This window comes from Ptychodera flava, chromosome 19 (assembly GCF_041260155.1).
Source record: "Ptychodera flava strain L36383 chromosome 19, AS_Pfla_20210202, whole genome shotgun sequence".
NCBI classification, from domain to species: Eukaryota; Metazoa; Hemichordata; class Enteropneusta; family Ptychoderidae; genus Ptychodera; species Ptychodera flava.
The window spans coordinates 37727207-37740406 of NC_091946.1; the positions used below are offsets into that span (position 1 = coordinate 37727207).

Genomic DNA, 13200 nt, shown 5'->3' on the forward strand with positions numbered 1-13200 from the left:
GCCTTTTGTAAAGTGTCTAGGAAAATAATTGGTAGAATTTGAGATTAGTTTTGATGGTAATTTGCGACATAAAACGTTGGAGTATGGGGTAAGTTTTGATCTTATTTCATGAAAACTATAGAAGATATTGCATATTGCAACATATCATTTTAAAGAAGAGTAAATTAACTTTCTAATGGTACCCCATTGGCCTCGTTATGTTCAAAATAAGCTCAGCAGAAGACTTACAAGAAGACAGGTTTAAAAAAAACGAATGCGAGTCAGTAATACTGTGATTTTTCGGAACCCTTCAAAATATGACTGTTACAGCTACAGGATCCCAATATTTTTTCTGTCAAAAGTTTATTTCAGGTTTCTTACATGTACCTGTAGCAAATAACACAAAGTTAGTACACAGCATTACCCTTTGTATTATGTCTAGGTAAATAATTGGTAGAATTTAGATTAGTTTTGACAGTAATTTGCGACATAAACTTTGGGGTATGGGGTAAATTATGGCCCTATTTCATGAAAACTATAGAAGATATTGCATATTGCTATATACCATTTTCAAGAAGAATAAATCACCTTTCTAATGATACCCCATAAGCCAGGTCATGTTCAACAGTAAGCTCAGCAGATGACGTACATGAAGACAGGTTTGACAAAAATCCATGTGGGTCACAAATCGTGATTTTGCGGTACCCTTCAAAACATGACCGTAACAGATATTGGGTCCCTATATTTTGTCTGTTAAATCCTATTTCTTATTCTAGGGATCTCAAGGCTTCTGAAAAATACAGGTTTGTTATCCTGTGCGGTGGGTGGGGAGGTGCACGTAGACGCCCCCTCTAGCCCACGGCCTAATAGATTGTTAGTAATGCTTGCTGTATAAGTAAGACAAGGAGGCATAGACAATTTTCCAAATACGTCTTATCAAAATTATTTTATAAAAAATATTTAAAAAGTAAATGATAAAATAGACAGTCATCAACAATCTATTGACTTTAAGGAGAAAATGGCAATATGACTATGTGTGTGCGTTTTAAAATCTTCTTTTAAGGCTGTGCATTATTTCATTGCTAACAATAAAATGCCCATTCACGATATACCAATGTAGCGAAACTTGCAATTGCAGTTAGTAGAGACAATAATGCATTGTAAATACCCAATTTTGACATTTATTTTCTTCTTCAGCACATTGCAATTAGTAAATAACATCCATCAATCTGTTTGATTTGCTTCATTGGGAGGAAACAATAGTTTTCGTATTTCCTTCCTGTTAAAATTGCTGAATTACCAGAAAAAATCGATTTAAAGTTATCCAATTCTATGACGTCATATTTTTTTACTAAAACCTTATGCTTTTTAGAAAGACCAGTATCTAAGCTTTCCAAAACTATAAGGTATATGGCATTTCAAGGCAGTTTACTTCATCAAGGAAAGAATGTTGTACCCCTACCCCTAGCTTTTGCACACCCCATACAGATACACGCAATTCAAAATTGACGCCAGAGAAGTAGTGTATAGTTAAATATCTGATGTTAACACTTTTTTTCTTGTTTAATATATCGGAATGAATAATTTAAACACAAAAAGTTGTGAAAATTTTGCTTAATAAAAAGTAAATCACAATTGTTACATGGTATTTTGGGTAAAAAATTTCAAATTTGTCAAAAAATTCATTTTAAAGTCGTCCTATTCTATGTACACAAATTAATTTTGCTAAAGTTGGTATTCCTCAGAAAGAGCAGTATCTGAGCTTTCCAAAAATGTAAGGTTTGTGCTATTTCATGCTAGTTTACTCGATTTAGGGGAGGATATAGTACCCCCTACCCCTACCCATTTTTCGCCATTTTTTGCGGTACATACAAATCAAAAACCAGTGCAGACGGGTAGTGCATCCCAAAATATCCAATGTTAACATCTTTTTTCTAGTTCAGCAGATCCCAAAGAACAAAAAAATACCCATGTAGTAGGTTTATGGGGGGGGTGCACGGTGGGCCCCTCCAGCCCACGGACTATATCTGTGTCATACCGGTAATTACTTTCTTGTGGAAGTTCAATGAGCAGTTCTCTTTGGAAATGCTACTTCTAAATTTTTGATTATGTATTTAAAAATCCTGCAATATTTTGAAAACAAGTTACCTAGCTGGTTTGCTGAATTGAAAACAACATATTGAATCTCCAAACAGTACGTGAAAAGCAAATTCAACGGCAACTGAAATGGCTGTTCTTTTATTCTCAATAATATATGTTTTGAATTTGCTATTTTGAACATTATACAAAGCTTTAAGAAGGCACCCTGAAGAAGCTTCATATTGAATTTTAAATGGTGTTAAAGACCAGTGGTGTAAGAAAATACGATGTTTTGACCAAAAGCAAGAAAATTATTGACAGAGGACAACTCGCAAGGTCTGTATTTCTGACAGCAGAGCTAAGAAGTATTTGCGTTTCAACACTGTCTTATATACATGTAGATTTAAGTAGCAATCGAATTGACTAAGTATTGATTTCAGTCTAGAGTAACGCCCTTATTCAGAATGTTCATAAACCATACAGTACTTAATTAAAACAGTTGACATTTGGCCATGCTTCAACAGGTATAGTACAATACCGGTACACAGTAGTCCTAAAACCAAGAAGCAATGAAACTATTTATGAAATGTTGTGGCTGCACTCCCTGTCAAAGTTTCCAAAGGTGTTGTCGTATTCTTTGATGCAAAGCTAGAGAGGTGTACAGTGTTTAAAGCACTGCCTTTGAGAGATTTATTCTCTTGACAAATGTAGATTAAGTCCATTCAAGTTTTGTTTCTTATTTTCTGTCAGTGTCACAAGGAGAGTTCAGTTTCCTGGCCTATGCTAAGTTCTATCCAGGAATCACTTCCAACTTACAATTTCATTTTGCATAGCAATGATTTAAGTTCATAAACTCTTTTCTTTTAGTTTTGCACAATTTTCCCAGTTTGAAGTTCACCATAATAATTTTTTTTGCCCAAAAATGAATAACTTTATTAAAATAACAGTCAACATTTTACACTTTTCTGCATGTATACATGTACTATGTGGTGACACTATGCAGAAACTACCGTGGTGACATCAACAATGGACAACCACAATAACATTGATGAAACTTCAGTGGAATACCAGACAGTCACTTCATCTTTCAGACAACAATTCTGTCCTATCCTATGGTATGCTCTTTATGCTAGCTTCAAAATATCAGATTAGCAACAAACATTTTTCACAGTTGCATGATACAGGAAATATGCTGACAAAGGATAAAACAAACATTTAAAAGACTAAGGGACCGTCTCAGATTGTCGCAGAAGTTCAAGAAACGAAATTTCTTCGTTTAGATCAAAACCCCCTCTCCCTAAACGAAACTTCAAAAGTGCGAAATGTTCATGTCTGCCTGAGAGTACAAATGAATGTTGCATTTTGCTATAGCTACTAAAGACGTATTCCCCTTGCCACATTACAATCAAAGTAATCGATCAGATTTTAGTACTAACAGGGCATTTTACCGCATAAAAGTTTCATTTTATTTTACTTTCCCTTTTTGCATCTCTTGTGCTGTTCTTTGTCTTTGTGAACACGGAATTTGTACTTGGTAGGGGCGGTAAATAAGCAAAAAACTTTGACAAGGGGGCCCAGGCATGTTCAATCATATTAAAACGACTATGACCAGGTGCATAACAAGTGAGAATAAAGACATCTAGTGGTTAGAGCAGACGCTTATAAACAGCACATTTTTTAAAAAATGATACTTTTTGTCTTAGTATAATTTGATGAATGAATGGATACAATGTTCCTATCAGTAAATTGTGTTTTGGGCACAAACTAGAGGGAAACTGAGTTACAAATTTGTTGGCACGAGTGTGCAGTTTTTCTTTAATTAAAATAAACACACGAAAACTTGTGATCACAAAATAAAAGTGCGAAAGTGAAGTTCATTAATTGAATGGAGGTCAAACCCCCTCCCCCCCCCTAAATGAATAAATTTCGCTTTTTGAACTTCTGCGACAATCTGAGACGGTCCCTAAGGCCGTCTGTAAAGATTTTATTAGCTCCAAGCTGACTGGCTATTATTATTGAAAACAAACACCATATCAGTTAACAAATGATTTTATATCATTAAGAGTTATTAACAAAAAAAATTGACCCTTTCCTGGCACCAGTATTTCTTTCATTCTTCACTCTGACAGTCATTAATAGAAATACACCATTTATTGTAAATGTTAACAAATATCTTCACTATAGTTTTACTTTACGTACGACCAAATTCAAGATAATTTCAAAGCATATTTGCCTGTCCATAATTTTTACAAGCATGCATCATGTGATTGCCATCTCTCCTAACTTCAAAAATTTTGAAGAGATACAATTGACTAGATCCACAACACGACTGGACTTGAAAGTGCAATTTGTTGCAACTTTTTATGTATTTTCCAAATTTTTGTTACATTTGTAAAATGCAGTTTCTTGTTCTAAAGTATATTGAAATGCTTTTTAAAAAACTTGTCAACAAAGCAATTATATATATGCCAACCCTAATGTTATAGTTGACAACTGAATCTAGTCTAGACTAGAGTTCAGCTGTCACGGAGTACACTGCATATCATAAATAATGCATTTTGTCCGCATGGGAAATACTTTGTTAAAATGCCAGTAACGCTAACTTTTGATGATTTTTTCCACTTCTTGTTTTGAAAGCCAACCGTAACTTCTTGTTCTACTCCCCAAAGCATGTTGAGATACACAGTATACAGCTTTGTCAACTCAAGCCTGTACATGTGTCACTGCATTGTTATTGTTGTCGTATGATCTCTGATCCAGACTAGAAATTAGAATTCAAATGTAAACAATAACATTGCACTTTTCATATGTAGATGTTCAATGTTGAAAAGCTAAATAGTGGATATTTCAACATGCTTTTCAAATACAACAAGAACTTGCACTTGACAAACAAAATAGTAATAATAATAACAATGAAAAAACATAAAAAATCAGAAGTACTCTCCCCTTAACATACTTTGTGAGACTCAGATTATTCATCACACAAGAACATTTCATAAAAGAGTTCAATAATCTACCCTTGAACCACTACTTGACTTGTCAACCTAAATCAGCAAAGTAATATTGCATCTTGATAGCGAGATGTGAAGAGCAATTTTCTCACTTTGGGTGAGGATTTATATATAGACATAAGAGGACAACATCTGGTCACAAGTGTAGTAAAGACTCCCCAGGAACTGATAAAATAGATGAACTGTCAAGTCTTGTCAATAAATTCAAAGGATAAAAGGCTGGATTTGACTATTGCCTGTACTTTGGGCTATTATATTAAAAATAGTGTGTGTTTCAGAAAACCTGACCTATATTCCCACTTAAAATATTTTGCAGTTTTTAAAATAACAAGTGAACTTACAACTATTTTCTGTTTCTTTTGGTTGTGAACAAGCAAAATAAAAAGATATGAAAAAAAATTGAGAAGTAAATTCCTTTATTTAATGACCAAAAGCATTTTTGAAAATACACCCGTGTATTTACAGGATACTCTGACATTCTAGTACAGAAGTGAACACAGTCTGGCAATAATCCAGTTTCCTTGTTTCGGTTGCCTGGATACAACGATAACATCCGTCAGCACCTATCAATCTACCAGTCGATCTTTTGACCTTTTTTAACGCAGATTTTTCAGAGATTGGAGAGTTTATCTGAATACAATCGTAGGGTCACTGACTGTTCTATCACTCTATTTGTCTGTATGGCCAGAGGGAGACCAGTAGGAATGAAGATGGCTGAAATCTTCACACTTCAGAACAGATACACAGCTGTAACTTTTATCTACTTTGCAATGTCTCTGTTGCATCCGTAAATTACAATTTCATGTTCTACTGTATTTCCAAAATTAAGTTAAGATGCAACGAGTTACTTGTAGTTATAGTTTTCACTTGAGTTAGTTATTTACTTGTTGTAAACTCATTAAAATACAGTCTGTATGTACCTATCATGTGCAATGAATGTTATTGTTGACTTTTGAATTTTAGTCACAATTAGAATTCACACGTCAACAATAACATAGCATATATCGTACACAGTATAATATTTGCAAGGCTTGATATATTACTTTGCATTTAAACATTCTGCGGAAAGGCTAAGGAAAATGTAAAACACAAAAAAAAATTGTGTATCTTCATTGCATAGATCTCTTTGACATACCCTGTACCAGCTGGAATTGTTTTTAGCTTAGCCTTCCTCTTTCCCCTTTCATTTTAGACCCTTTAGGTTTACAGATACTTATCTTCCCTGCAGAGAATCTCCTCCCTGTTTCATGGATTTTGCTGGAAAAACGTAGTGCTGTGTTTTGGAACAAAGGCCAAGGAACTCTAGGCAGATTCTGAGACTTAACAGCATTCTCACAACACTGGTAAGCCATGCAATGGATGATACTCGGATTTAAATAATATGACACCAGTATTGACACCATTCATTCCTGACAGTAAAGGCTAAGCATGGGGATTATTATCAACTTAGTAGTACATAGCATATACACTGCTTTGCTGAATGAAATACATTGGTGGTAGTCTATATGCCACGTTAATAGATATACATTGTAGATACATGACAGCTGTCTGCCTGCCTGCCTTCCTCAAGGCTCTCAGTCCCACCGTAGCAGAGATGACAGTATCATCCATTCCGGATGATAAGAGAGATGAAAGATTTCAACAGGATTATACAATGCGGCAATCCTTAGAATTACTCCGAGGTCATATCTATTTATGACGGCTGTGTAGTTTATGATTTGATTTAGTTTGGTTTTTATTACTGTCCGCTGATTTACTTTGTTTTTTTCATTGTTTTGCTAAAGTTTACGAAAGGGGAGTAGATTTGTGAATTGTCTGTTTTGTTTACCATGTCTACATGTTGTTTAACTGTTGTTTATATCCACAATCTGGTCAACCCTGTACTGTACATCACTCCAGCTGGCCGGCTGAGAATGTGACAGGCAAGTAGTGTTACATTGCCTGTGGAATGATTGAACGGACACAGCTAGCACGTCAAGAATGCGTCGATGAACATGTACTTGACTGATCATTAGTGACTGAATGACAGCTTTGGATATCAATGACAGAATGAACAACTGCTTCAATTGCCCTACATGAGATGTATCATGCACATGTTACATTGTATGGTATACAGCTGACATGTATCTGTCTAAATTGGTGTTATTCTACAAGCTCCACCATTTGTAATCTTTCTCGTTCCATCACCTTTCTCTGCAGTCGCTTATCTGAATCTCATCTTTGCGGTGAAATGCATGTAACCAGGTCCACGCCTACAGCTTTGGTTGCATATGACTGACCATACAGCTAATACGATAGGTAATGCAACTACAGAGGCTAACAGCTACTGTGATTAATCAATAATTCAGGCACATGGACTGATAATCAAAAACAAATATTATGCAAGATAATGCTTGACAATACTGATAATACAACCATTTTCAGTATTAGACAGCGAAGCTACTGCAGTGAACTGCAATAAAACTGCTCACACTAATTAGATTCAGCTGTAGCTGTGGCCACTTTAGTGTTGATCAAGACTACTTGATGTGTAGACAATAATTCTGCTTGTACAATGGCAAAACTAGCTCTGTCTGGGGCTGGAGTTGTAAATGAGAGTTTACGATTGGCACCGTGTGTTCCAGATTAAGATACAATGTAACATTACCATGCATTGGTTCATGTACAAATCTTGAATATTTCAACATTCCCAGACAAACTGTCTGCATGGGACATACAGATACAATGTTATTGACTTTGCCAGCTGGCTACAGCTGAAACTAATTAGTGTGAGCAGTTTTATTGCAGTTCACTGCAGTGGCTTTGCTGTCTAATACTGAAAATGGTTGTAATATTTATTTCCTCATGAGGAACTTCAACAGTGTAGTTGACTGAATCAAATCAAGTGATTTTATAGGAATGCAAAATTCCCATGAGGGAATACATTTAAATTAATACACACACAAATTTTATATTGTGACAATATAACATAAACTGAGCAACAGAGTTACAAGTCCAAAAGGTGGGCCTTGTCTGTTGTAGTATATTAAAATTGGTTCAATTAGCAGCACTTCTGGCCAAATACACACTTCATCAGTGGTGTACAATACACAGAACAACACAGCAGAACCAAACATTACATTAATAATCAGTTTTTGTGACACTTTACCCTCAAAATAATGTACTGGACGAAATATAGATTCAGCGAGTGCATAGATGAGGATTTAGATGACCCAAACCTAGCCCTGGATCCTTTGACAGCATGTGGGGTGGGTTGTTTTTACACTCACTAAGTCTGACGGAGTGTGGGGTGGATTGTTTTTACACTCACTAAGTCTGACAGAGTGTGGGGTGGGTTGTTTTTACACTCACTAAGTCTGACGGAGTGTGGGGTGGATTGTTTTTACACTCACTAAGTCTGACGGAGTGTGGGGTGGATTGTTTTTACACTAAGTCTTCATGCCCTTCTTACCACAGCCATACATAGAAAAAAATTGGTGAGTGTGCCACAATATGATGCGCCAGCTGCAACTCTAAAAACCAGTGGGAAACTGGTGAATCAATGATTACAAATAAGAATCTAATAAAAAAACAAAAAGTATCTTCTGGTAGTGTAACTACACAGAACTATTGGCACGACCGCTGATCATCATTAACAATAGTTCGTTTGAATCACAATGTGGCACGCTCAGATGCTCAGTTTGATTGGGCCATGGCAGTGGTGGGAAGGGTAAGTGTCCGAGTGTAAAAAACAGCCCGCTCCACATTCCGCAGATGGGTCCAGGGATAGGTCCGGGTCTAAATCATGGATTAGGGCTAATCCAAACCAAGGTCAATTGCAGCCAATTAATGGCTCAATCAAACCACCGTCTGTGGGTGGAGGGTCTGTGATCACACTAACGGAATTACATATGACTGCTCTGGACTTAAATAGCTGACAAAATTTGTTGTACCATAGCAACACAGAAGTGATGTTATTTTGCTCTAACAAATCTCAACCCTGACACAGTGAGCCATATGGTTTCTCTTCACCAAGCACACTTAATCAGATCTGTTATCAGTGGGTCAAATCATTTATCAACTCCGAATCCAAAATAGAAGCTGAAATGGTCATTCAACAATCCAAAGTTTACCTAATTAATTGATTAATCACCTCTGTTAATTGATGCCAATTAGTAATCCAATTACGATATTAAACCTTTGTAATTATCTACAGGACACTTTCCTGCACTTATGATCCTCTGGAGATTTTGGGGTTATTCTGAATAAGTTCAAAGGTCAAGGCGCAAAGGTCACCACAGCCACAGATAGAAACAGAGCCTTGTACTTGCTTCAGCATACAGGTTTTCAGCTTTTAACGTTCACTGGAGAAGATATTTGCCAACAAACACCCTTGAACATGTCAAATTTAAAATCTCTTCAGAAATGTCACAGGCAATATCTGGAGGCTTGAAATCATAGCAAAATCATAGCACCAAAGTAAGAATAATTATAAGACAGAAGATAACATAGATCCTTCACCAAGCTACACTTCTCAACTTTTTAACTTTATTCACTGTGTTCGGCTAAAATTTCAATCATTGTCAAATTATCATTGAACATTGTTTGAAACTGTAAAACACCATATCAACAAATTCAATATCCAAAACATTTGCTTCAAATTTGAAAGTTTTATTTCACTCAAGTTGGTAAGAACTATGATCTGTAATGCAATTGTTCCACTGAACACTTAGATTTTCGGTAATTGCCGACGTCGACCTTTTTAAATATAAACATTCCTTGGATACCAAAATGAAGTAGGACAGCGGGAAGAAAAAAGCATTCTATATGGAGTATTCTATATTTGCAATTTAGCTTTCCTTATTTACATAATGATGATAGGTCTAATTACAAGAGTAAATATCTTCACCAAAGTGGAAATTACATATTTTGCAATTCAATCTGGTATGTGAGTATTAATTCCATGGGATTATATTTGTGTCTCACTGAGTATCATGTGAAGGTATGTACGATCAACAACACACTGAGCTTTAGTTACAGGAGTCAAATTTATTCTATAAAGGATGGAAAATTAGATTTATGTGAAGGATGATATGTATGAACTTTCTTTAACAAGCTAAGCTGCGGCTTTTTTTTCTTTCAGTGTACTGCAGGGCAGCAAAACATTTGTTTTTCCGGAATTTCAAGACCCATTGGTCAAAACTATAACTTTGTACTACTCTGGTGAGGAGAATTTTCACAAAACTTTATTAATTCCGCAATCAAAAATTACTTTTAGTATTCTCTTCTATTTGTGCATACATGTTATTTCATCTTATAGCTTTGCTGTGCCCATATCCAAACCAAACGAGCACTGAGGAAAACACATCAACAAATTTCAAATTACCCATTTAATTCACGATGTAGAACTTAACCTCCAGAAAGATTGGCATCTCTGTCGTATCTGATTTACTGATCACTGTCAATAACTTCTTACAAGTAGATAAATGCATGTTCAAATTGGTCAACAATACTATTCTGCATAAATCAAAATGTTTGTACAGAACTTTAAGGTGGTATGTGTAAGTCCCATAGCACCTGTCTGTTCCGGTTTGTAGTAAACTGACGGCAAAAAATTACACGCACAACTTGAAAATTTAGCAATGTTCTTAAACCCAGCTATTAGCAAGTAAAGCTCTATAAAATGACAAACAAATGACAGAAATATACATGTTGTGTTTATTCAGGGTTACAGGAAAACTTATTTTTATCTATATATTTAGATATTTTTTCATTTTTATCACTATTATATTATTTATTTATTTATCTATTTATTTATTGATTTTTGCTTACTGAAAGGTACATGGCTGTGCGTTGTATATCAAACTGCCAATCTGACATGACAGCTATTTGAACGGAACGGAAGTCCAAAATAACCCAAAATAACAAGTTACTGTGAACGATTACTGACGTTACCCGTTCGTTGGGTTTTTTAAATAACGGGGGCTTCACTGGAGCGTCACATAAACAGCCCACGGGCTTCTTGTTGTTTCAGTGACCTTTTGAACTCTACATTTACACGTTAGGGGATGTATGCATGGTGAAACCTGAGATGACCTCCGCCCGGCGCCCATGGCCATGATAAAAGTTCGTTTTTCTTTCCGAAAATTGTGTGTAACAGTTCATGCCTTGCGTTGATAACGGGGCTTGCCTGACTCTTTGCTGACAACGTTGAGAAGTCTCGACTTCATGGAATATCCATTTCAAAACTTTCAAGTTCGTTCGTTGTCGACAATCTCACTCGTACTCAGCACGATTATGAAGGATAAACATATTCTGAAATGATAGCCAACGGCTACTTACCGCGTCTGGTGTGGTACCCAGCCGCGAACGAACAATAATCGAATGTAAATTGCGCCCAGGACAATTACATTTGTCCACAAGTTCATCTATTTAAACGCCTTCGAATAGCCTTATTTACGAACAGAGTGCGCATTGTTAAAGCGCGGTTGGCTTTTATCGAATCCATTATTTCTTGAGGGAGAGAGCTGAGAGGGCAGCGACCAAACATCGCTAATCGACTTAACAAAAAAAGAGGACCCTGACTTCACATTTTATCGCTCAAACACAAAGCGGTCGGTCGGCGCTCTCTGTGAATGATCGCGAGTGGGAAAAACTACAAGTTTCATTTCCAAGGCTGGCATTTTCAGTGGGCGATTTAATTATCCATTGACAAAATTTTGTACTTAAATTTCTTCTTCACATTTGCAGATCATTGTTATAAACTGAAGATACACTTCATCAAGACACTATATTAAAAGTTCTGAACTGGTTGCAGCGGTGACGGTCGGCATCGATGCGAAATTAGGTAACTTTATATCCGTGGAATTGTGATGAACTGAAGATCTTCTGGCGGCTTCACGTTGGCTAGTGAACGTCGATTACATCTACGAGACAATTTGAATTGACTCGAAACTGCAGCTGCATACCTAAGCGCGAACAGGGAAACTCAGCCATGCGACCTGACCGCAGTTGACCCCACTGCCCCGAAAACCAACACAGTCAGATAATTGTCTGAGCTTACCTATCGTTGAGCGAATATCCAAATCGGCCAACTTGTATTCCCGTTCACCGTCTTCTACGGCCGGTTCCGGCGGTGGTAATTCCTTTGTCTTATTTTGAGACCTCTTGGCAGATTTACCTCTCGCAATTTTCGATGCTGCCATTTCAATAGGCGGTTTAGAGTACGCTTTTATAGAGTAAAGTTTTACTTACTACACGCTGAAGCACTTTACTACAGCTCAGACACAAAGTTTACACACACTCAATATGGCCGTAATACTTAGCTGACACACATTTCAGTCGACGCGTTTGTGTATATCATCCTCAACATTGACCTTCCACTGGCTAAGACACAGAAGCAGCTTATCAAAATCAGATTTCTCCCTCAGGTTAATCCACTCAAGTGTTACGTGCACCGTTCGACGACGGTAAATAGAGAGGTTCCTTTGACGGGTAGGTTGCAGCCGCCGCTTCGTTCCACTTGCTTGCCACTTTATGAATGATGCGCGCGCTGTTCATATATTTGCCTGTACTCCCTGTGGGACGGAGAATTCTTGCAAGCGAGGCGGTCGATGTCCGAGTGAGTGCGTGGTTGAACATAGCAATATATCTGCTATTAAAGATAGCCCGTTGACAATGCGGGGTAATATTAATCTTGCTTTTTCACTTATTTACTCACAATGTGGTTTGATTCTTGTTGCGCCGTATTATACATTTTCTAACAGTATCTCATTACTATTTTTGTGCTTTGACGCGAAATTTATTTTGACAAGTCTGTATTTCGACATTACTATTTACACGGACATGGTAATAATAGTTTCAGGGGATCGTGGCAATGCAACTACAATAAACCCAACATCAGGTTAGACAGCCAACTAAATGATTTTGTAGAATTAGAAATGTACTTTAAAGGCACATGAGCTGTAACTTTTGGCATTATTTTCATGATTTTGTATTTAGATTAAAATTATTTCATAGAAATGTTCCTATTCAGAGATGTTTACTCAAGTGTAATTATCCATTGAGTGGGACTAGACAGCATGGGGAGGTTTCAGTAAGACAAAAAGTAAACGGGTGCCGCACAAAAATATGGCCGCCTCAATACAACTAC

The 13200-nt window shown here is 36.6% G+C and overlaps 1 protein-coding gene across 1 annotated transcript in view; it reads right to left on the reverse strand.

Annotated features, from left to right (window-relative positions):
- The window catches only part of LOC139119453 (cAMP-dependent protein kinase catalytic subunit PRKX-like), a 203719-nt gene extending 191133 nt beyond the window's left edge, over nt 1-12586 (reverse strand). The window contains exon 1 of the mRNA XM_070683269.1: nt 12112-12586. Within this exon, the coding sequence (XP_070539370.1) occupies nt 12112-12253 (142 nt within the window). The 5' untranslated portion in view covers nt 12254-12586. The remainder of the gene's footprint in view (nt 1-12111) is intronic.
- Between the last annotated feature and the right edge of the window lie 614 nt (nt 12587-13200).